This window comes from Wolffia australiana, chromosome 10 (genome assembly GCF_029677425.1).
Source record: "Wolffia australiana isolate 7733 chromosome 10, ASM2967742v1".
Lineage (NCBI taxonomy): Eukaryota > Viridiplantae > Streptophyta > Magnoliopsida > Alismatales > Araceae > Wolffia > Wolffia australiana.
This window is the reverse complement of record NC_135844.1, coordinates 11,374,776-11,400,078: the sequence shown is the minus strand read 5'-3', so window position 1 is coordinate 11,400,078 and position 25,303 is coordinate 11,374,776. Positions and strand designations below refer to the sequence as shown.

The window sequence follows — 25,303 nt, the reverse complement described above, 5'->3', positions numbered from 1 at the left end:
TGTCGTTCGCTGATCGACCGCGCTGCCATCATTGGACCCTTTCACATCTGCTATCGCCACTTCTATTGCGGCAACCCGCTAACACAGCATTTGCCGATCTGCCTTCCATTTGCCGTCACCAACAGGTCACATCCCGGCTTCAGTTGTCACTGCCACAGATGATGGGGTCGCGTTCTATTCTGGTATGTTCGCACCTCTTCCTATTTATGCTTTCGTTATTTCCTTTAATGCCTCTCGAACATGTCTCCATCACTAAGGTTAGGTTAGGGATATATATGATTATCATTGTGCGAGTTAGGGTCTCTATCAGTATGTCCTTGGTTGGACTATTTGATGGTACGCACACTACGGCACTAGCCGTGCTCGCACCGCTGGTCTTCAACTCAACGACCAGGTCATTGGGAGCCTAATGGCATTTCAAGTCCCTCTTATAGTGATTTACTATCCGTCGGTGTCTGTCGACACTGGGTTTTTACTTCTCATTAGTTTTCTCGTCACATTATCATCAACATTTGTTCACATTTCCCAATTAACGCTAGAACAGTTATTTGATCCAACCTGTCACTCCACATCAAGTAGCTAAAATCTTTGATGATTCTTCATCCTCATAGCAATATTACACTGGACTAAAACCAGAATAGATAAAAGTACACGTTGTATTATTCACATCTTTTATTTTTTGATCATGTGGCTACGTCTAGAGCTAAGCATGTGAACAGCTTGAAAATACTCTCCCAGTGAGAAATTAAAGAGTGGAACAAGTTCCTCACTATGTACTTTGATTTTTCTATGTTTTAGAGATCAATAGAGAATTGACTTCCACCTTCCACTACATGAAAAATGGATTTCCAAACATTCAATCAAGACTCAAAACCCAAAAATGTTCCCATACAACTCTTGAAGAAATTTGAATTGAAGTCAAAGGTGCATAACTGTTGGGCTAATTCATCCATCGAAAACACAATTCCATAGATACGGAACCCTGGTAATCTATTCATAATCGATCTTTAAATCAAACATCAAAAGTACCTTGTGGGAAACTTGTTCCACCCTCGACTTTGCCGCTCTTAGATCATTTTAAAGCCATTCACAAGTCCAGCCTCTAGAAGTATCCACGCGATCACTCGACACTTAGATCTCCACGTCTTCTTTTTCAACTCTTCTTAAAAATCTTCAAGATCTTCTCACCCTGAAGACACTCTCCTTGGTTGAGTAGAGAAGAGAGTGGAGAACTGGACGAGCTCTCAAATCTGACTGGCTTGGGTGCTTGAAACGAGTGCCCTTTTTCTATTTATATTTTACTTAAGTTTTTCAAAAAAATCCTACAAATTAAAATATATTCAACAATGCCCTTATGAAATTTTGTGTGTAACCCTCTAGGCACATGTATCGTTCTAGTTAATAACTTTAGTAGCCCAATAACAGTTATTGACCAACCTTATTAATTAACTATATCGACATGTAGATTAATTTACTAAGGATTGATTTAACCCAATTGATAGGTTCAGTTTACAGGCCATGGGGTGCCAAGCTACACCTCGTGCTCTAGAAGATACCGAGTACTATTGAACTCTCTCATGGAACCTTTACCATCATTGGTTACCATATATGTATAATCCATCATCCGCACGGGACTCTCAAACGACGTAGATTATGGTTTATCGACAAACTATAATCTGTCATTCGATTAGTACTAATGCATAACAGGGATCATTGGAGAACTCCTCCAATATCCTCACTACCCTAGGAAGGGATTTGCTCCATCGTCTTCTTTGAGTCAATCTCCTCTTATACTTAGGACAGATGATCCTTTTTTGACTACTCAATTATCTCCGTGAGCTTCTTACTACATCGAGTTATGACTTGTCTGAATCCCATGATTAGAGGTTGGTAAGTTGTTGTCAAAATGTAGTCGTCCATTCACGAGATGTCCTTGGTGTCTTAAGTCAATGGATCACTTATTGAATAGTGACATGAATCAACCTGATTGACATTTAGGGATAATAATATTTTGGGATTCAAACATCTAAATTCAATGAACTCTATCTCGAAAGTTCACCCACTATCTGTCCTTAGTGTCACCACACTAATAGTCACATTATCAGCTATACTTATCATACAAGTAAGATCAGCTAGTGCTATTCTATCTGGATAATTTGATGTTTGTTTTGACTATGCATTGAATATGAATTTTAGAATACATGTTTAAAGACTAGTGGCCACTGCATTATGATCTCATCATAATTCAATATGTTATTGCACGTATGCATGGACTTCATTATAAACATCACAATGGAATAATAATAAACATAAATATTTATTTCAATGAACTTAAATAAAAATGATGGTGTGATTGGCTTTTGACGACCACATAATATCCATCAAAGACATGTTTGGTGTCTTAGGTCTCAGGACCGCTTACACAACCGTGTTGTGAATCAACCTAAATGATAATTTAGTATAATCACATTATGGGATTCATATGGATCAAGTCATTGAGATCTTTCCACTAAAGAACATCAACTATCTATCCTTATTATCTCCACACTAATGGCTTTACGAATGGCCATACTCATCATATGAGAATATTGTTATTCTATCCAAATACTCTGATGTCCTTGAGTATCATTCGAATATGAATATTTAGAACACCTGTTGAAAGACTAGTGATCTCCGTACTATATTATCATCATAATTCACCAAGTGCAATAATGTATTCATAAACTTCATTATAAGCATCACACATTTAATTAAGGAACATGGATTGAGATAAGGAATGTGTGGTTGGCTTGTCGGCCACATATGTTTCTGTTAGACCATACTGAAACTGGACGTAACTTAAGATAAGTTTTAGATCCTTGCTAAAACTTGGATTGGACTGAGACGATCAAACCCTAGATGACTGGTAGTTTCTCATGTCTTGCATTGAGTCACACATCCACACATTTTTTTAAAAATCCATTACATTCTATCACAATTATCGAACCAACCCGCTTGCACAACCTTGTCTATCCAACCAGCTTTGCTAGCTCCATAATGTTGGTTCTAGAGGCCTAGATTTGGATGAATAAAACAAAACGATCCAGAGTAGAAGACTTGAACGAATCGAACGGCATCATCAAATCATTGAAACGATGTGCCTTTCCACGGATCGCATCTGCGATTTCTTCCATCTCGGAGTGAGTCGAGTCGAGCTACTCACGCGTGCAGCCTCTAGACGTATCCATGCGATCCTTGGCACGTTAGATCTCCTCCTTCTCGTTGACAAGCCACGCTCTTTCTCCGTTGGTGTCGTTATGCCGTCCCGATCACATCGGGGAGGGAGAGGGGTTCTTAGGAGATGGGAGAAGGGGAAAGGCCCCTAAACAATTCTGGCCTGGGTGAATTTTGTTCAGGGCCTTCCCTTATTTATACTAAGTGGGTATTTTTCATAAAAACTCCAAAACTTAAGTATATCTTCCGACGTCCAAAAGACCATTTATGTGTCACCCTCTAGGCCCATGATAAGTCTAGTTAATGACTCTAACAGCCCAATAACCTTTATTGGTCTTCCAAATGAATTAACTATATCAAAATATAGATTAAATAATGTCGGATCGATGTAACCCATCGATAGGTCGAGTCTCCAACATGTGGGGTGCCAAGGTATACATCATGCTCTAGGAGATACAAAGGCGTGTGTATCGACTTACTCGAAGAATATGTTCGTCATCGGTTACCATGTACATATAATCCCCCCATCCATTGGACACTCCTAGGACGACTTAGGGTATGGTCAACTGTCAAACCCTAATTGGTGATCCAAGTTAGTATTGATGCATTCGGAAATTATCAGAGAACTCTTCTATGATATTTCACTACTTTGGCCAAGGACTTCATCGCATCATCTTCCTTGAGCTATCACCTCTTATACCGAGGGTGGACGATCGCATCTTGACCACTCAATCATCATCGTGAACTTCTTGATGTACCCGAACTAACACCATTTAGAATCCCATGATTAGAGACTCATTGGCCATAGTCTAAGTACAAGCATCCGTCCACAAGACGTCTTTGGTGTCTTAGGTCTAAAGACCACTTACACAATCGTGACGTGAATCAACCTAATTGATAGTTTGGTATAATACCATTCAGGGATTCGTGAACTCTTTACACTAAAGTGCACCCACTATATATCCTTAGTGTCTCGACACTTATGGCTACGGGAACAACCATACTCATCATATGCGTGATGCTAGATAGTGCTATTCTATCCAGATACTTCGATGTCCTTCTCGCGTATCCTTCAAATAGGAATGTTTAGAACACATGCTTAAAAACTAGTGATATCCGTATTACGATCTCATCATAATTCACTAAGTCCAATCATGTATTCATGGACATCATTATAAGCATCACCCGTGCACCATAATGAATATGTTTTATTAGTGAATATGGAATGTGTGATTGGTTTGCCAACCACATATATTTCCATCTCATAGAAGGTTCCAGATAATGTGATCCGAGCCGTCCATATGACGTTCCTCTTTGTTGGAACAAACTATGAACGCTAGCCTAGAAGCCCATAAGACTCCTGATCATCATGGCCGTTCAAAGGACTCGTGTGATCTGAGTCATCCATTTGATGTTCCTTTCTTTTGAACAGTAGATTAAACATTACTCAAGAGGCCTATAAGATTCCTGATCATCATGGTCGTTCAAAGGACTCATGTGATCTGAGCCGTCCATACGATGTTCCCCTCTTTAGAACAAGAGATTAAACGTTAGTCAACAGGCCTACAAGACTCTAGATCATCGTGGCCGTTCAAAGGGCTCAAGTGATCTGAGCCGTCCATACGATATTCCTCTCTTTAGAACAAAAATTAAACGCTAGTCGAAAGGCCTACAAGATTCCAGATCATCGTGGCCGTTCAAAGGAGTCTAAGTGATCCGAGCCGTCCATTTGATGTTCCTCTATTTAGAACAAAAAAGTGAACGTTAGTCGGAAGGCCTATAAGATTGCAGATCATCGTGTCCGTTCAAAGGACGCAAGTGATCCGAGCCGTCCATTTGATGTTCCTCTCTTTATAACAAAAAATTAAAGGTCAGTCGAGAGGCCCCATTAGAAAATTCTCAAATCCTTTTTCTCGCTCTTCTACTCTCGACAGCGCCGGTCGAACGTCGACGATTGTTGAAGATATTCACTGCTTTGATCGATTTGCAGTGGACGCTCAGGTATGTAATGATGATTTCGATCGTCTCTTGAACTCTGTCGACGAATTATATTCATTTTCCCTTAATTTTTGCCGCTGTATACTCGTGCTATGAAACCTTCTTCTTTGCTTGGCAGCAACTCGAATCATCTCCGTTTTATATTTAATTTAAATTGAATTATCTCGTAATGTCTTGTTCATCGGTTGAACTGAGTAATCATGGTTACCGTTACTGTCAAGTGTAAGCTTTCGAAGGCGAAGCCGCTCGTTGTAAGTTGTTTTTATCCTTCGAGGGTTTACGATTAAAGTTACGTAATAATATTTAGAAAACCTTAACGAATTAGTTTAAGATGTTTCTTCAACCTTAGAAGATTGGAACTAGGTTTTTGCTGAATATTAATGGTTTTCATTAGATAATTGAAGGGATATATTCCTAAGACATGCTAAATTATGTCGCGTGGCTCCTGCATCATTTTGTCACGACCTTTGACAACCACGATATTTTAGAGGGGTTCTGAAGATATCTTTATTGCTGTCGTTTTAATTTTTTTTACGACTCAAAATTTTTAAGTCAGTGAAGTTGGATGCTTACCAAATTTTGATTCCCTTGAATACTCTGCTGCATTGTATTGGGTATATAACAATTCCCAATTGCATTTATTGATTTTTCTTAACAAGTAAACTTTGAACAAACTAAACTCGGAAGGAAAAAAAACCTGACGAAAACCAGGAGAAAACTGGACGGAACTAGAGCGGTACCAGAAAGATATACAAAGATCCAACCATCGAACCAATCTTCAAATCAGTTTTTTAGGCTACTCAATACAGTAAAAAACAAGCTGTCACACGTTTAGTAACGGGGATTGATGAGTCGTTTAGTTAGTTTTTTGTAAAGGAACGTCTGGCCCTTGGATCATTGCGTAAAACATGATACTAGGAAGTTGACAGTGTATATGATGCCAAATACATCCGATTAGAATTCCTCAAAGCATGCAAAAACTGTCTCAAGACAGTTAGACCAGCCTAAACAGGCCCATTCAAACCATCCCTCATATAGATGTCCTTTTTCAGATTTCACAAAATTCTCTCTTTTGAAATCTGGTACCCCCCCAACCCCCCCCACCACACACACACCCAAAATTCAAGTGTTGCACACCACGCCCATGAGGCTTAGGACATCCTATTTTTATTCCTGGATCCTTTTTAAAAAAACCTCCTCATCAAGCCTTGCAAATGCTCTCCTACCCTGTAAACATCTTACAGACGGAGATAGAAAATTGTTATTGCTGAAAGAGTTGATCGCAGCTGCACCAAGCAGCCCCCCTTAGATGATACTCTCTTCTGCCATCCCTATAATTTCCTTTCCTCTTTCTACCGGTTGCCAATCTGTGGTTGAGAGCCGATCCCCATCAATGGTAAGCCTAGAAAGCACAGAGAAACTGATCCAATGGGTGTTCCGAGGGGTTCTAGAGCACCGTTCTCCTCTGGTGATATCCCATTCCCCACAATTGCGACTTGTCTCAATTGTTCTGAAGGCCCACAATGTCTGCAAACATGTCTAATAATTTTTTTTGAAAAGCATTCCTCCGACGACGCCCAAACATGTCTAATAATGTGGAGAGATTCCTATCTTCCTCCATGGAGCCTACCATAAAAAAATGTGTGTCATCTGTGTATTGGAGTATTGGAATGCCAGTCGGGTAGCTCGCCATCTGGAAACCCCTCAACAGGTCATGTGCACAGACTTTAAGGGTACATGTAGCCAAAGGGTCCACTGTTAGGACAGAAAATAATGGTGCTAACGGACATCCCTGCCATACCCCTGTTGCGAATGGATCCATTCCCTCTGGTTGCCCGTTCAACAAAATCAACGAAGAATGGGATGTAACACATCGCTGGAGCCTTGCCACCAATTCAGTGAGAAAGCCTCTATTCCTCATAGAGGACCATGGTATATCCCATCCAATCAAGGGAATCCCTAAGTCCTTCTCTTCCATGTCGCCAATATTTCGCCTGCCACTTTGGCCCTGTCTGTTAGCTGCCTGTTGGGAATGAAGGCTGGCTGAAAAGCCCCAATAGATCTCCAATCACCGCCCCTTAACCTGTGTTAGCAAGCTCCCTGGCTGGTCGGCTGTTGACCTAGCCGCCAATCGGAACGAGAAAACTCAAGAAAATCACTCATACGTTGACTAGGCTTTCGCTGTTTTAAAAACTAGTGAGATACAAGTAAATGGGTTTGGCCCATGTAATGCGCTAGCGCAAATATGGGCCTCTATGTCCAGGGCCCACATTTACAGATAAAGAATAAACAAAAAAACATAAATAGAGAAAGGAAATAGGGTTTCTGCTGACAAGCTGTAATGTTGTACTCTATGATCCCTGGGCCATGGTGTAATTTTGGTCATCGATTTATTGCGTGGCATCTATGGTAGGGGACTGAATTGGGACAGAAAAGCAGATCCGTATCATGGAGCATCCCGTTCTGGCAAGGGCTGAGGCAGGTTTTTCCAAGAGTGCAAGGTTTTTTTTCGGCCAAGTTAGGCGATGGGACAATTTTCCGATACTGGTGAGATTCATGGTCGCCACAGGGCAAATTTAGTGAGGTATTCCCCTGACTGTATGCACTTGCCTAGGATCAAAATGCCCACATGCGAAGCTGCTGGGAGATCGCGTGGAACCCGATCATACATGGGGCCTTATCCGACCAGCGTGTGTCTGAGTTCATGGATATGCAGCAATCCCTACTACAGTTACGACCAGAGGATGGAGAAAAAGACAGGTGGGCGTGGACAAATGGCCCCTTCTTGGTCCGGAAGGCTTATACGATGGTCCGAGAGGGGCAAGAGGAAGACAGGGCATTAGTCAGCGCATGCCGGTTTATGTGGCGCCAAAAAGTCCCATTGAGGGCGAGATTTTTTGGGTGGCTGCTAGCAAGGAAAAGATTAATGGCAAGAGTCTTTCGTAAAAGGCTATACCCAGATACTTCGTCACAATGCATGCTATGTTTGAATGGGGAGGAAGATTGCAACCATCGTTTCTTTGAATGCTCCTTTGCTCGCACGGTTTGGGACAGCCAACCACTCTCAAGGATGAAGGTAACATCTGAATTGGCTTTTTGGGACTCGGCACAGAATTGCGCAGGAAGAAGAAACGCGCACGGTGGCCGAGCACTAGCGGTGTTGTGGGCCTTCTGGTTATATAGAAACGAGGTGTTGTTCAGAGGAAGAAGGTGTTCTACAGATGGAGTAATACATGAAGCAGAAGGAATTAAGGCAACATGGTCCTTACAAGCGACGGAAGGGGAAGGGAGATATTGAAGATGATTGAAAGGAGGATATAGGGCCTCTAAGGTCCTAATGGGAAGTTCACTGATTCGTCGGGTGTTCATCCCTTGTTATAGTTCAAAAAAAAAGATCCCTGGGCCATGCATTCCTCTCTACATTGAAACAACCTAACAACTCATGAATCCCCATTCCTAGACCTGTATCTAAAAAACTATTTTTTATTTGATTTTGAAGATTTATTATGCATGTTACACGTTTATTTATCTTTCAAATAAGGCAACAGTTTCCGTCTGGGTTTTCCTTTTTGATAAGCGCATACTTTCTATTTAATTCTGTGGGGTTCTACTGATGGTCTGTGCCGCTACATATAACATACATTTTATGCAGGGAGAATGGAAAATCCGGAGGATGAAGGTCGTGCTACTGGGGAACATCATAGTAAACCTGACGATGAGGTATGACATTATAGTAAACCTTAATGGTAGACATGGATAAACTGGGTTGGAAATATGATACGATCTATTTCCCCTAGTAAGCCCACTGGGGGCACTCTCATCTTTGCATTCACATTTTGCATTTCCCTTTAAATATGTAGCCCTCTGAGATTTCTTCACTATCAAGAGGGTAAATTTTGTGGAAAGAAGAAAATATATGTATATTATTTTTCACAACAACTAATACTACACGATGTTCCCCCCTTTTTGGAGACTGCCAATCGACCGTTGGAGGTATATGACCGTTGGACTCAACGGTCATATTCCTCTCTGCTCGGGCCCATTTATAAGACATGGGCCCGGTAATACATGGGTTATTTGGGCCTTATGATCTAACACCCCCCCTCAAGTTGGGTATAGATGTTGATCATGCCCAACTTGGACAATAAGACTTGGAAATGCGGGCCAGGGATCCCCTTGGTGAAGATATCCGCAACCTGCTCCAGAGAAGGAATGTAATGGGGTATAATGAAGCCCTCATCAATACTTTGTTTAATATAATGTCGTGCCACCCTTGCATGCTTTGTCCTTTCGTGTTGAACTGGGTTTTTTGCCATAGCAATTGCTGATTTGCTATCAGAGTACAGAGTCATTCCTTTGTCTGAAAAAACCTTCAAATCCTGCAAGATACCCTTAAGCCACATCCCTTCACATACTCCCTTCTTCAGTGCTCGGAGTTCAGCTTCTGCGCTTGATAAAGAGACCTCCTTCTGCATCTTACTACGCCATGTGACAAGATTCCCTCCTATGAAACTGCAGTAACCAGATGTAGACCGGCTGTCTTCAAATGATCCTGCGTAGTCAGAATCCGTGTAGAGGACCACACTCGGCTCACTTCCTCTGTTAAAAAGTAGACCAAGTCCAATTGACCCTTTCAGGTAAGCTAGGATGCGATCTGCTGCATGTTGATATGATTCCCGAGGATCATTCATGAATTGACTGAGAGAGTTGACTGCGAAAGCAATATCCGGCCGTGTGTGGTTGAGATAAAGTAGCTTACCAATCAGACGTTGAAATGAAGTCTTGTTTACTGGTGTGTCTTTTTCATTCTGTTCAGCTTTTAACTTAACATTATTATCCACTGGTGTAGCTGCTGGTCGACAATCCAACTTCCCGGTTTCCTTTAACAAATCAAGGATATACTTGTGCTGAGAAAGTACAATCCCTGCCCGAGAATAGGCCACTTCAATTCCCAGGAAATACGTCATTAAACCTAGTGCCTTTATGTCAAAGGAAAGTGAAAGGTGTTTCTCCAGATTCTGAATTTCAGTGTGGTCATCTCCAGTGATGATGATGTCGTCCACATACACAATTAAAATTGCAATCTTCCCATCCTTGCCATGCTTTATAAACAATGTGTGATCTCCCTCACTTTGGAAGAACCCCACTGCTAACATTACTGTTGAAAACCTTCCAAACCACGCTCTTGGCGATTGTTTCAGGCCATATAAGGACTTCTTGAGGTGACATACGTCCCCTGAATTTTGACTCAAACAATATCCAGGGGGAGTTGCCATATACACTTCTTCTTTCAATTCTCCATGTAAGAAGGCATTTTTCACATCATATTGATAGAGCTTCCAATTAGATAGTGCGGCGAGCGCTATTAAAACCCGAACTGTGTTTAGCTTTGCAACTGGAGCAAATGTTTCGTTGTAGTCGATGCCGTAGGACTGTGTATATCCTCGTGCCACCAAGCGAGCTTTGTGCCTGGCCACTGTCCCATCTGAGTGATATTTTACAGTGAATACCCATTGACTTCCCACTAGTTTCTTTCCGGGTGGGAGTGGGCCCATCTCCCAAGTACCGTTTCTCTTTAGTGCTGCCATTTCTTCTTCCATAGCTGTCTTCCATTCTGCGGATGACATTGCTTCTGTCACATTCTTGAATAGATACTGTCATTAGGGCTTGAACCACCTGATTATACTCTGGAGAGCCGAGTAAGATAGATAATTGTTAACTGGATAGCGTTTAGTCTTCGTGCAGTTACGAATTCCCTTGCTTATGGCAATGGACCAACCATCGTTTCCTGAGTCTTCTCCTCCTGCCGGCATGATTGTTGTACTTGAATCGTCGCATGGTCTATGAGGCTCCTCCTCCTCCTCAGGAGGACTTGGAGGAGTACTTATAGCCATGTCCTTATCATAGGTTTCTGATGCCGAGGAGAGGCTTTGCTGCATACTATCCTGTTCTTGCTCTGAAGATTCTAAATACTCTTCTGATCGTTCTACAGGAGCATGAAACATTCGGATTTCGTCGAACTTCACGTCTGCAGTAATGAAGATCTTCCTGGAGCTTGGATGATAGCACTTATAACCTTTCTGTGTTGAAGAATATCCCAGAAACACACATCTTAGGGCTCGAGGGTCTAACTTTCCTGCATGATGAACTTGAACATATACAACACAGCCAAACACCTTGGCTGGGAGGTTAGTTCTTAAAGATAAACATGGAAATTCAGCAGATAAAAGATCAATAGGAGCATGATAATTTAATGTTTTTGAGGCTGTCCTATTTATAAGATGAGTAGCTGTTGCGACTGCTTCAGCCCAATAGTTCTTGGGACAATTCCCTTGAAATAAAAGAGCCCTGGCTGAAGACATTATATGGCCAATTTTTCTTTCAGCCAGTCCGTTTTGCTGAGGGGTATTCACACATGAGGATTGGTGAACTATCCCCTCTTCTTCCATGTAATCAGTTACTTTTCCACAAAAAAATTCTGTTGCATTATCTGATCTAAATATTCGTACTTTCTTTCCAAATTGTGTATTAATCATCTCACAAAATTTGATGATAACAGATGGAACTTCAGTCTTAGATTTCAGTAGATACACCCATGTATACCTAGAGAAATCATCTACAAATAAGATAAACCATTTGTGATGGGATAGTCCCAATGTGGAGCAAGGTCCCCACACATCACTATGGATACAATCAAATGCCGATTGAGTTCTGTGATCTGAAACTGGAAAAGAAGATCGTTTGTGTTTCGCAAATTGACAACTTTCACAATGCAAATTATCAAAAATAATCCCTTTAAACAAATTGGGATGGGAATGTTTCAAAATGTGGAATGAGGGGTGTCCTAGTCTCCTATGCAGAAGATTGATCCGTTCTTCACTCTGGGCAGTATAAGTGGCTTTCTGCTTTTCTTCCTCCTCCAATCCATCTAGCAGGAGAAGACCTCCCCTCCTCTTAACAGATGAAATCTTCCGTCCGGTTTCCTTAAGACATAGGAAACAAGAATCTGAGTCTAAGATAAATCGCCATCCAGTATCATTTACTAACTGAATTAAGGACAATAAATTTGCTTTCAATTCAGGTACATGCAAAACATCTTTTAGTAATTTCCCTTTGATTTCAATTGATCCTCTTCCTCCCACTTCTAATATTCCACCATTAGCAGTAAAAACTCTGAGATGATTAGTTTCTAGTTCATAATTTTTAAATAGCATTTTGTGGGGTGACATATGGTCTGTCGCCCCAGAATCCAATATCCAAGAGACAGTAGTAGGTGTATTATTAGTAACTGTAGTGAAACTAAATTTCTTACCTGACTGTACGAGTGAAGTAGAGCCAAACTTCTGAAGAATCTTGTTCACTTCTGAATTTCACCTCCGTCTTCCCCTTTCTTTGCAGCAGATAATTCCTCTCCTTCACTTGCTACATAGGCTTTCTTATGCTGCCCTGGATTCCACGTCCCTTTCCTGATCTGCTCTTCCTTCCAGGCTAACTTTCTGCAGTCCCTTTTTAGGTGGCCTGGTTTCCTGCAATAGCCACAAGTAAGTTCTGAGGAATTACCTTCCTGCGGAGTGGACTTCTGGTGCTGAGTAGAAGATGTGGCTGCATTATTTATATTGTGCCTTGGTTCCCCTTTCTTGGCCAAGTGGGCCACTGAGACAGGAGTAGACACCTCTCCATCCTTAGAGTTAAGCTTCTTCCGCCGCTCTGCCCCTTGCAATTCAGAGATAGCCTCTGCTAAGGTGGGGAACCTCTCTCTGTGTAGCAACTGACTTCTAAGATTCTCATATTCCGAATTCAATCCCATCAAAAAGGTGAGGGTTCTGAACTTGGTTTCTCTGAGATAAGATGGTGATATTTTGTCGCTGGTAGGCCAGAGAAGGTCCAGCTCCCTCCATATGGCCTTTAATTTTGCAGAGTAGGAAGAAATTGATAGATTTCCCTGTTTCAATGCTTTCTCTTGTTCTCGAAGGTCATAGACACGGTAATCGCTGTGGGTTTCCGCACATGATTTCTGAATTTCTTGCCATAAGTCTCGTACACAATCAATAAGTAGATAGTCGTCTGCCTGATCTGGTTCCATATTTTTGATCATCCAATTGGTGATAAAAGCTTCTTCAGATTCCCAAATTACTTTTTCAAGTTTGGGAGTGTCTTCCGAAGGAGCATCTTCTGTTAGGTGATTCCCCAGATAGATAGCCTTAAGGGATCTCTGGACCAATGTTATCCACTTCTGCCCATTGATTCCATTATATTTGATATCCAGGTCTGGTAGAAATAACCTTGGCTGAGCAGGTGTTTCAGCCGTTTTGACAATAGCTGAGGGGGTGATCTCGGAATCCCTCTCAGCCATCCTGGACTTTCCCATCTGAAGATAAGTAGACGGGGCACCAAGAGACAGAATACTCCTTAACCAGGAGCTGATAATTTGACGGAGCAAGTCTTCACTGGAGAAGAGCTTCCCCGGAGAGTGAACACACCTTTTGATCAGATACTGTCGCCGTGTGCAGATTCAAAGAGGAAAGAACCCAAACAAAGGCCAACTCCTCTCTTCTTCTGCACCAGTAGTAGCTTGCCCCAAGCGTAGAGTTTTTTCTGAGACGCGTGGATCGCGAATCAAGAAAAAAACTCCGGAAGTAAATTGTGACAGCTCGCGAAATCAAGATATCGCGAAATCCCAATGTCTGGAATCACCGATATTGTCAAAAATCGCCAATTTCTGGTCGAATGTCGAGAAACGTCGCCAAAGCAGAAATCGTCGCCGAATACTGCAAGATGACGTCCCCGAATCTGCAAGCAGATGCCGCTGAGATCGTCGCCGAAAAATGCCGAAATCGTCGCCGAAGCAAGAGTCGTCGCAGAAATCGTCGCTGGAAGACTCCGCCGAATTTGTAAACAGATGCCGCCAAGATCGTCGCCGAAGGGCGCCGAAATCGTCGCCGAATCAGGAGTCGTTGCAGGACGATGCCACCAACAAATGCTAGAGGAGCTCGCCGCCGAATCGAGAAGAAAAATAGAAACTATTTCGAAGAAGAAACTTGTCGTCTTTGGTGTACCTTTGATTGCTGCTCTGATACCATGAGATTTCTTCACTATCAAGAGGGTAAATTTTGTGGAAAGAAGAAAATATATGTATATTATTTTTCACAACAACTAATACTACACGATGTTCCCCCCTTTTTGGAGACTGCCAATCGACCGTTGGAGGTATATGACCGTTGGACTCAACGGTCATATTCCTCTCTGCTCGGGCCCATTTATAAGACATGGGCCCGGTAATACATGGGTTATTTGGGCCTTATGATCTAACACCCTCCTCATTGGAGGGCAGGGCATGAAGTTACAAGATAGTGTTTCCCCTTGGTAGCTACTCTCTCACTCAAAGACATCCACCCTGTCAGGTATCATTCCCTCTGGCGACATCCTCTCTGTCCCTAATCCTCCGCCCTCGTCCCCCGTGGCATTGTTCATCCCGTCAGGGTCACCTCTTTCCCTTTCATTTCGATACATTCCCGGTGGGGATTGTATCAAAATATTTCTAAAATGCACTAAAATCTTGGGCAGCCCCCCAAATTATCCTCCTCTTGTGATTTCTTAACTTGTAATCTCATAAAAATTTCCCCAAAACTGTAGTTTTCCAGGATTTTGGAATGCGCTTTTATGTTTTCTTGTTTAATGCACCCTGTTAATGTTTATTACGCTTTCCATCATGATGTAAAATTATATTCTCTTATAATGGTATTTAGTTATTCATTATACGTTATATTGGAATATAATTTATTAGATGTACTTCAAACGAGAAACTTTTTCTACCCAGTTGCATTTATAAATTAGTTCGAGAAGCTTCTGCTGATCTGTTTTCCAAAATTTTTGTACGACTTAGAAATAGAGGTTGTATAAGAGATGATTAATTAAGAATGCAGTAATTAAATTACGGTTTCCGCTTGATGGATTTATCTATCCTACTCTACATTCCTGCGATTTTGTCGGCTTATTTGAGTATTCTGAATTAATATCTTCTCTTTCTGTTGCAGGAAACAATTGCTCGGCTTGAAGAAATAAAAAGAAATATCGATTCAAAAATCAACCTTCGTCAGATTAATTTAGAGCCTGAAAGACCAGGTCAGATTTTGTCAATAGCTTGTCATTTCTTCAATACAGAACTGACATAGACATATGAACAATCATATTTATAGAGTATCTGTCCATATTCCGTTGATTATATTTCAAATATGGAGCTCTTGAGTTTGATGGCCAACTCTAGATCTTGACATTAGTTGGGTTACTAATGGAACAAAGATATGCCTCAAAACACGTTTGAACTATGGGATGATTTTTACCATCGTATCCAGGGGTGTTTTGTTCCTTTCGTGTGATTTGGATCTTAAATTTTCATGTAACTGAGTCTCCAGAAGCTTTATTGTCATATCTGCTGGAGCGGAATACGCCAGCAGCCAACCTCCATGCGTTAGGGTTTAGAGAAATTAAACTTCATTTTTACTAAGATACTGTGGTTTAAATACCCTTTGGAGCAAGTATGGGCCCTGGAGCAGTTTTAGGTTTCTTATTCACCCATGAGTGAATAAGTCACTGAAACAGTTGAGGTGGGCCTACTTTATTTTTAATAAGAGGAAAATGAAACCGTAAATGAGTAAGATCATGGTAGGATGCCCATGTAGATTTAAAAAAATCACGAAATGGAACAAGGGAGAGAGAGGAGAATGGGAGATATGGAAGGGGTATGAGAGAAGAAGAAGAGCGTTAGGTGAACAAACCCTCAAGAATTTCAGAATCTTGAGTTCTTCCCTCACAGAAGTCGGATGTACGCCAAGAAACCACAAAATGATCATTTGTCAAAAGATATATCTAATGACCTTACCGGGGGGTATTTATAACCTTAGATTTTCAAGGATCGATTATTTTCTCACCTAAGGCGCAGTCACTGACTGAGCCTTGTTGACCAGGTTTGGTTGTCCTTGTCAGGGCTCTAATTGATCCTCTCCTGGAACGATATTGTGATATTTCCTTTTTTAAACTTTTAATCTTTTCTCCCAACAAAAAAATCTTATCAGCTGAGCTTTTCCCAAAGGTTTTATCCTTGAATATTTACAATATGTTTCATTGTCGTCCATTCAAATAGGAATTCCTATGGATACCTGATGTTTCTTTTATCCGTACAGATTCAGTGTTTCTTAGAACTCTAGACTCCAGCATTAAGCGCAATACAGCTGTAATTAAGAAGTTGAAGCAGATCAACGATGATCAGAAAGACGGATTAATTGATGAGCTGAAGAGTGTCAACTTGAGTAAGTTTGTTACTGAAGCAGCTGCAGCCATTTGTGATGCGAAGCTCCGTTCGTCTGATATTCAAGCTGCCGTCCAGGTAAAATTTAATTGAAAATCGAATCATAGCCTTGTTAGATTAGCTCTAATCGTTTGTTTTGGCAATGGCCGACTGATTTTTTTGATTTTCAGGTAAGATCGTTCATATAATTCCGTTTTGCTTATTCAACTATTCATTTACTATTTTATTTCAGGTCTGCTCTTTACTGCATCAAAGGTACAAGGACTTTGCGCCAAGTCTCGTGCAGGGTCTCTTGAAGGTGTTCTTCCCTGGAAAAGCTGCCGAAGAATCGGATGTCGATAAGAATTTGAAGGCTATGAAGAAACGTGGCACACTCAGACTACTCTTGGAGCTGTATTTTGTTGGCATCATAGATGATGCAAGTATTTTCACAAGCATCGTAAAGGATCTTACAAGTTCAGATCATCTTAAGGATCGAGATGCAACCCAGACTAATTTATCTCTTCTCACCAGTTTTGCTAAACAAGGAAGATATTTCTTAGGGCTTCAGCAACCTGAACAAGAAGTTAATGAGAAGGTATATATTAACTGTATTCTTGTCTTGGAAGCTTCCATTAATTTTCTTTAAAAATTGTCGTTAATTCCTTTTGAGCTCCTGGTGGTTAACGTCTAATTACATTTGGTTTTAGATTGCTTCTTAATTTTGAAATATGTTAGGTTTTTAATGAGTTTTCTTATTCATTCTTTTTGCCGAACTTTTAGGATGTTTTTCTTTCTTTTAAAGTTGATATGGCCTCCAAAGGACCAAAGAAGCTACATCAATGTCAATGTGCTAGTTGATTTTGGGATAAGAAAAAACCGAAAGCTTCTGTCACAGTGTCTTGTTGATGTCATGATTTATGTTTTGCTGGTTAGTGATTGCCAAATGAATATTTTCTCTCTTCATAATATTCACTGGGTTCATCTTTGCAGTTTTTCAAGGGACTGAATGTCACCGCTGATCAGAGAAAGATTTTGAGGAAATATATTTTTGCTTTTTATGATTCAATTGCAGAAGTACTACGATCAGAACACTCAGTAAGTTAATCACGCTTCATTTGATTGTTTCTTATGCTGCAGATGTTGTCCATTAGGTTCAATGTATGGTCGAACCATCTTTTTAATGACGACCTGACCTTATTTGGGTTTATATTTCCACAATTTGCAGATGCTTCGCCAAATGGAGACCGAAAATGCTAAACAATTTAAAGAGCTCAATGATGAAAATGCAGCATCATACGAGAAGCTACGAAAATCCTATGACAGCTTATTCCGTAGTGTGTCTTCGTAAGTTCCTGATTCAACTAAATTGTTTCCTGCTTTTGACTGCTGAACAATTAATTCAGCTAATCATCTCCGTTGACGTTAGCATTTTGTCTTTCTTGCAATTTTCAACAGACTGAAATTCGTATTGATGAATCACACGCCTTTCTCTTTTATGATTCGTGGGTGTTGACTGGATTAAAAGACTATCACTTTCAGTATTCACATCTTATTTTTCTTGGATTATTATTTTTGGTCGTCATTTATTGTGTTCGGCACTGATAAATCTTCTAAGATTTCCCTTGATTCTTCACAAAAAAAGTTATAAAACGGGAAGCTGGGGTATTGTTGTTTGTCTAGTTCTTCATCATTACAGGTTTTCTTTTCATTTCTCCCAGGAAAAAAAATCTTTTGGTTGAATTCTCATCTCCTTTGTGACCGACTATTTTACAACTATCATCTTGTTTTCATTTTTCTCACAGATTAGCTGAAGCACTTGATATGCAACCACCAGTAATGCCCGATGACAGCCATACAACTAGAGTTTCTAGTGGGACAGATGCCACAACTACGCCTGGGAAAGAGCCTGTTGTTCCAGAGGCTATATGGGATGATGATGACACGAGGACTTTTTATGAGTCCCTTCCTGATTTGAGGTTCGGTAGATTGTTTTTCCTCTGTCTGCCTGTCTAATGGTAACTTGTCTTAGGCAATTAATGAAGGTTCCACTTCATGTTTTCTTCAAGGGCATTTGTTCCAGCAGTATTTCTTGGGGAAGCAGAGTCCAAGGTCAATGACCAGCCATCAAAAATTTCTGAAGAGCAAACTGTAAGACTTCGAAACTTGGGTGAAATGTGTTATGACGGGCAGTGGTTTGCCTATGGATATATGTTCTTGTCATTGCCTATGGATATAAGTATCTATCGTCTGAAAAAGTAAGAACAATAGTGACAATGAAACCAATAATGATTACGGATAACATCATCAGGATAGACAAAGGCATGTAAAATTAACTCAAACAGTTCTGGGATTCGGATAACATGAACATTGATGCAGTAGGCAGTGACCCTATTTTTTGCAGTTATGTCCATGTCCGTGAACTACTAAGGGTTATCTGAGTAGTCCGTTGATAAACTAATTTTATTAATTAATTTTACTAATTTTATTAATTTCGGATCATCGTCATAGGTGACGGGCATACCTGATAATAGGAATTTCATCTTTCCATCTTTGAGGAAAGTCGCTAAGATGTTCAGAATTATATTTATTATAACTTCAATGTCATGACCCATTTTTGGGAGTTTCATTGTTTCATAATAAAGTGTTCTTATTTTCTTTGGGTGGTCCATTTCATGTGATATACTGCATTGAAATTATTGCTTTTACCTTGCAAGAAATGATCTAAAAGTTTATATTTTTCCGTTTCGGTAGTTCTCATCTTCTTTTTTGTCTATTCATATTTTTTTCAGTTAATGATGCAAGTAATTTAAATATGTTTTCTGCTCAGCGATTAATGTGTTTTTTCTCAGGATCTGGTTGTAGAAGGGGAAAGTGTGGATTCCCAAGATAATGTTCAGACGCCTGTTGATTCTGACTCCTTGCCAGAGAAGAAAATGGATGAAAAGGCGAAGGACTTAGTTGAAAAGGATGAAGGGAAGATAAAAGATACAGACAGAGAAAAAGTTAAAGAAAAGGAAAATGATAAGGACAAGCTTAAAGGAGTTGATGGCACGAGTCTTGACGGTCTTTTGCAGAGGCTTCCTGGTTGTGTCAGCCGCGACCTTATTGATCAATTAACCGTAAAATTTTAACCTATAGTTAATTTATTTAAGTAACTGAAAATATTTATTTTTTAGTATGTTCATGGAAGTGACTTATCTTTCAGGTTGAATTTTGCTATGTAAATTCAAAAGCAAACAGAAAGAAGCTCACGAGGGCTCTTTTCAATGTCCCTAGAACTTCGTTAGAATTGCTTCCGTACTATTCTCGCATGGTTGCGACGTTGTCTACCTGCATGAAGGATGTCGCCTCTGCGCTGCTCTCAATGCTAGAGGAAGAGTTTAATTTCTTGATCAACAAGAAGGTTGGTTTGGGTTTGTCTCTGATCTATACACCTCAGAAACTATCAGTCACCCTTAGAGTTTGGCATCAATGATGGTGATGACGTTGATGATGAACAGTGGACAATGATGATGACTATGATTCATCAAGTCTTAGTCATTTTTCTTAGAGCCTCTTGTCATTACCGTCAGTTCCGGACTATGATACGTCAAGTCTTCGCCATTTTTCTTCGTCATTACCGACAGTTGATGACATATCTTCATTGTCTTTCCGGTTTCCCAGTGACTTTATCGCCATCATCATTCATCCGTTTCCAAGCTAAGATAAAGTATTAAATCGTATTGTTGTCTTCGTTGTCATCATCCATGTGTCCAAGCCACACATGGATGATGATCACAATGATGACTTCATCGTCATCTGTTTACCCTAGTCTCACTTCATAAATTTGTCTGTAATTTTCAGTTTTCCTCTCACCTATCCCACCCTCCATCTCTCGTCAACCCCTTAATGCAAGTCATATATGCAGGACCAAACAAACATCGAGACAAAGATAAAGAATATACGATTCATCGGAGAGCTATGCAAATTTAAGGTGGCGCCTCCCGGTCTTGTTTTCACTTGTTTGAAGGTAATGAAACTCGTCTAATATACTAGAAGGTAGGACTAACTTGACCAGCTACTTCACCTTTGCCTTAATTTGTCCTCGATTTGCCTCTATCAATTTTCTTTTCAAGTTTTCCTTATTCAATCATCTGTCCCCATTTTTTGCCTTAATGACTGGAAGTAAACTTCATTGTTTGGGAATGCAATTATTTTTTGTTTATATTTGTTATGACGTATCATGTGCCTGACAGGTGATACCTCCTTCAGCTAAAACTAGCCGTTGGACAATGTATCTTTATATAAGTCACATTTCACGTTAACAGATTTACAGTCATTTTTGCCCTAAAAGAATTGTCTTCTTCCCTTCCTCTGCATCTCTCTATCTTTTCTCTCTCTCTTGGGAACCTAGGCAACTGTCCATTTCTGGAAATATTAATAATGTTATTTTTATTTTTTAAAAATATTTTACAAAGACCCTTCTCCCTTTTTAAATGGACCCTACTTTGGCATAGATTTGTTTTTGTGACTTTACTTGCCAGTGTTGTTATAATGATGATGCCTTTATTATGATGCAGGCATGTTTGGACGATTTTAATCATCACAACATAGATGTTGCATGTAATCTTCTGGAAACCTGTGGACGGTTCTTGTATCGATCCCCGGAGACAACAGTCCGAGCGACCAACATGTTGGAGATTCTGATGCGCCTGAAAAATGTCAAAAATCTGGATCCTCGCCACAGCACTCTTGTCGAGAACGCTTACTACTCATGCAAACCCCCCGAACGGTCACACCGAGTTTCAAAGGTCCGGCCGCCTTTGCACCAGGTCAGATTTACTATACTTCAACTCAAATACATCCTTTATTTCCCTAATTTTAGTTCCTTGATCAAATCATCTTCGTTATGTGCGTTTAAAAAACTGTAACATTTGAGGAAATTGTTGTTCAGATTAACTATCCATCATCTGTTACTGGTTTTTGTGGCATTTTTATCTTCGTTTAGGTGGTTTTTTAAAATGCAGTATCTTAGGACATTGCAATTGCAATTGATACAGCCCTGGATAAGGACCAAATCATTGAGGTCAAAGAACGCTCCATTATTGACTGAACCTATGGAAGGAAATAACCGCCTATTGTAATAACTGGGAATAAATAAATGCCCCTAATGTACATATACTATGGAAAAGAAATAAAAATAATTGAGTGAAGATTAGGCATGTTAGCTGGATTCCGTCATCCTGAAGTAAACAATTACTGATCCGGTATTCTTGAGGGTTCACTCATCTATCTTTCTCTCTTCCCCCTCCCACCTCTCCCCTTTCTCTCCCTCACTCTCCCCATCCTATTTCTTGAATTCTAGATACGATCTCCAAGATGAGTGTATCTGCTGTTCAGATTAATTGTACCTAAGACTCTAATTTATCCTCTTTTATTGTGTTTTAGTGCCGTTCATCTAATTTTCTTCGTTTATGTGTTTTATTATAAAACGCTGTTGTAGATTAGGAAATTGCTCTTCAGATTAATTATACTGAACTCTTCTTTCCAAAAAAAAAATTAATTATACTTAACTCAAATTTATCTCCTATTACTGTGTTTTAGTGCCCTTCATCTAATTAGGTTTTTTTATTATGTAGTATATTAGGAAATTGCTGTTCTCGGACCTTGATAAATCATCTGCGGACCGCGTGCTGAGGCAGCTCCGGAAATTACCGTGGAATGAGTGTGAGCCTTATCTCCGCAAGTGCTTCCTCAAAGTTCACAAGGGGAAGTACAGCCAGGTTCATCTGATAGCATTACTGACCGCCGGCCTCAGCCGGTATCATGATGAATTTGCCATGGCCGTGGTGGATGAGGTTTGTCCATCTGTTCTTATACCTCTTTCTTCTGACATCCTCTCTCTCTCTCTCTCTCTCTCTCTCTCTCTCTCGCTCACTCGCAACAGAAGAAATTCGGTCGTTATATTCTCTCTCTCTCGCATCAGAAGAAATTTGGTTGTTATATTCTCTCTCTCTCTCACTCAATCTCTCTCTCGCTCGCAGCAGATGAAATTTGGTCATTATATTCCCTTTCTCTCTTGCTCGCAACAGAAGAAATTTGGTCGTTATATTTTCTCTCCCTCTCTTTCTCTTTTTTTCTCTCTCTCTCTCTCTCCCCCATACCCTCTCTTGACACAAGTTGGGTCTGTCTCCCTTTCTCTCCTCTCCTCTCCTTTTCTTTCTGTCCGTCCCCATTTCTCTTCTACTCTTCCCTCTTTTTATAGCCCTTTCTCTCTCTCCCTCTCTTTCTTCCCTCTTTCTCCCTCTCTCTATTATCTCTTTCTTCATCTCTCTCTCTCTAGACAGTATAACTTAGGTCGTTAACATTTCTTTAACATTATTTCAAAACAAAAAAAACATTTCTTTAACATTTAATTTTCAGGTCTTGGAGGAGATTAGGCTGGGATTAGAATCAAACGACTATGGTCAACAGCAGAAACGCATTGCCCACATGCGCTTCCTCGGGGAGCTCTACAACTACGAGCACGTTGATTCATCCGTCATCTTCGAGACTCTCTATCTTATCCTCACCTTCGGCTATGGCACCCCGGAGGTACGACTACATCAAAGAAAAACCTGGCTTCAACTCCCGTAATAAACAACCAATTTATTTTCTTATTTTTTAATAATTTTGTTCCTACCGAAGCAAGCTGCATTGGACCCCCCAGAAGACTGCTTCCGGGCGAGAATGATCATAACCCTTCTCCAAACATGCGGACACTACTTCGGCCGTGGTTCTTCTAGGCGCAAGCTCGACCGCTTCCTCACTTACTTCCAGCGTTACGTCCTCAGCAAGGGCTCCATCCCCCTTGACGTAGAGTTTGACATTCAGGTGATTTTTTTTTTAATTAATTGACATTCAGGTGATGATCATCTCCTGAGCTCTTCAGAGTTGCCATTGTCATCTCATGATGGGCTATTTGATCAGGACCTGTTTGCCGATCTCCGGCCCCAGATGAAGAGATACTCTTCCATGGAGGAGGTCAATGCAGCTCTCGTCGAGTTGGAGGAGCCCAGCAGTGCCGCCATCGTCGACGATGGGGAGGAGAGTGAGAGCTGCTCGGAAAGCGGGAGCGTTGACCGGGAAGGCGAGGAGGGCAGCTCCGAGGGGAGCAGCCTGGGGAGCGATGACGGGGACGAGGAATGGGAGGAAGAGGAGCGGGTGCAACTGCGGCAGAAGGCGGCCCCACCGGTTGACCCAGCGGAGGAGGCGGAATTTGACCGGGAACTGAAGGCGCTTATGCAGGAGAGCTTAGAGGCGAGGAAGCTGGAGCTGAGAGCGAGACCGGCCCTGAGCATGATGATGATGCCGGTCAACGTTAGGGACGGGGAGAGCGGGGAGGAGACGGCGGACGAAGACGGGGGCAGGGTGAGAGTGAAGGTGCTGGTGAAGAAGGGGCACAAGCAGCAGGCGAGGGAGATGTACGTGCCGGGGGACTGGGCTTTGCTGCAGAGTGCGAAGCAGAAGGAGGCCGAGGAGCTGGAAGAGAAGCTGAGCATCAAGCGGAGGATCTTGGAGTATAACGAGAGAGAGGAAGAGGAGGCGAATGGGGGTCCGGCGGGGGGATGGGGAATGGCTGGCGGTGCCGCCGGGAGGGCTGCTGCCGGCCGTGGCGGGTGGGTTGGGCAGCGGCAGCGACAGCAAGGCCATCCTGCCGGTGTCGTATATGGGCACTCGAGGAAGAGATGAAGTGCAGTGGTCTGCCATGCAGCTTCTGGTCCTTCTCTTTTTTGCGTGACTGTATCATCTATCTTTCTCTCTCTTTCTATATAAATTTATATAAATATAAATCCTTCTTTCTCTGTATTGTATTCATCTTTTCTGGATTTTCTATTAATGAGTACTGTTAATAGTCATGCTCTGCTCTATAGGCAAATTCACGTGTTTTTAAGTTGTCCTAGATGGTCCACAACTGTACACAAGTTCATGTTCTGTACATTTCTAATTTTTGAGAAAATGTTACAACTTATTCTCATCTGCGTGTGATAACTTGCAAATTATCATGTTTAATTGATGAATATTACATTATATTTATTTGTTTTAATGACCATATTTGCATGTTATATATAAATACAAATGATATACATTTTGATATACAAATACATATCATATACAAATGGAGATAAATGACATACATTTTGATTTTATTGCCATTTCTAAATTTATAGTATTTTTTACATGGTATTTAACCTCATTTCATTGAAGAAATACTTTTTACAGGGCTTAAAATACTTGGCTAAAGGTTGGTAAGTGTTCTCTTATTTTTTATGGAATTTTTCCATTTTTTTATATAATTTTTTGACCATTCTATAGCCAAGAAATGATTTTTACGAATTTAAAGAATATATTTTATTTATATAGTATTTAAAATATGTTTTTTATTATTTATGGCGTCCACGAACAAATCATTGGCTCAAATGATTTGTAGCTCGTCGATTCGGCGCGTGCATTGATTGCATGCGGCAAACGACATGCGCCTTTATAGCTATTAAAGAAAGTCATTTATTTAATAAATGCGTCGTCGATTCATCACGTGCATTAAATGCACGCGGAAATCAATGCTGCGTATATTAAATAAAACGACGGTAAGCTCACCTCTCTATTATTTTTTATTTTAAAGGGATGCTGACGAGGGCGATGTGGCTTTTTTTTAACCATTCAAAGAGAGCATCCATTCTCCAATGATTGTGCGCTGCGGACGCGGACAACGACGTGTCAGCACACGATTCGAGAAGGGGGAAAATGAGAAAATAATGCGCCAGCCAATCAGAAATTGCCATTTTT

General features: G+C 40.8%; 1 protein-coding gene across 1 annotated transcript; it reads left to right on the top strand.

Annotated features, from left to right (window-relative positions):
* The first annotated feature begins 5,097 nt into the window (after nucleotides 1–5,097).
* On the top strand, nucleotides 5,098–24,375 carry LOC144708437 (regulator of nonsense transcripts UPF2). The gene is made up of 17 exons (XM_078581759.1): nucleotides 5,098–5,214; nucleotides 8,864–8,931; nucleotides 15,246–15,333; nucleotides 16,392–16,594; nucleotides 16,749–17,093; nucleotides 17,489–17,593; nucleotides 17,724–17,842; nucleotides 18,301–18,474; nucleotides 18,565–18,646; nucleotides 19,348–19,617; nucleotides 19,704–19,901; nucleotides 20,406–20,507; nucleotides 21,058–21,309; nucleotides 22,117–22,335; nucleotides 22,901–23,071; nucleotides 23,165–23,350; nucleotides 23,447–24,375. Exons 2-17 carry the CDS (start codon nucleotides 8,869–8,871, stop codon nucleotides 24,206–24,208), a joined length of 3,339 nt encoding a protein of 1,112 aa, XP_078437885.1. The 5' UTR covers nucleotides 5,098–5,214; nucleotides 8,864–8,868; the 3' UTR covers nucleotides 24,209–24,375.
* Nucleotides 24,376–25,303: the final 928 nt, after the last annotated feature.

Excerpts from the sequence above, each read along its gene's own strand:
- LOC144708437 (XM_078581759.1), top strand. The coding sequence starts at position 8,869 with ATGGAAAATCCGGAGGATGAAGGTCGTGCTACTGGGGAACATCATAGT. Across the intron at positions 17,594-17,723 it reads TACTACGATCAGAACACTCA|ATGCTTCGCCAAATGGAGAC; the intron begins GTAAGTTAATCA and ends CACAATTTGCAG. Across the intron at positions 18,475-18,564 it reads GAGTCCCTTCCTGATTTGAG|GGCATTTGTTCCAGCAGTAT; the intron begins GTTCGGTAGATT and ends GTTTTCTTCAAG.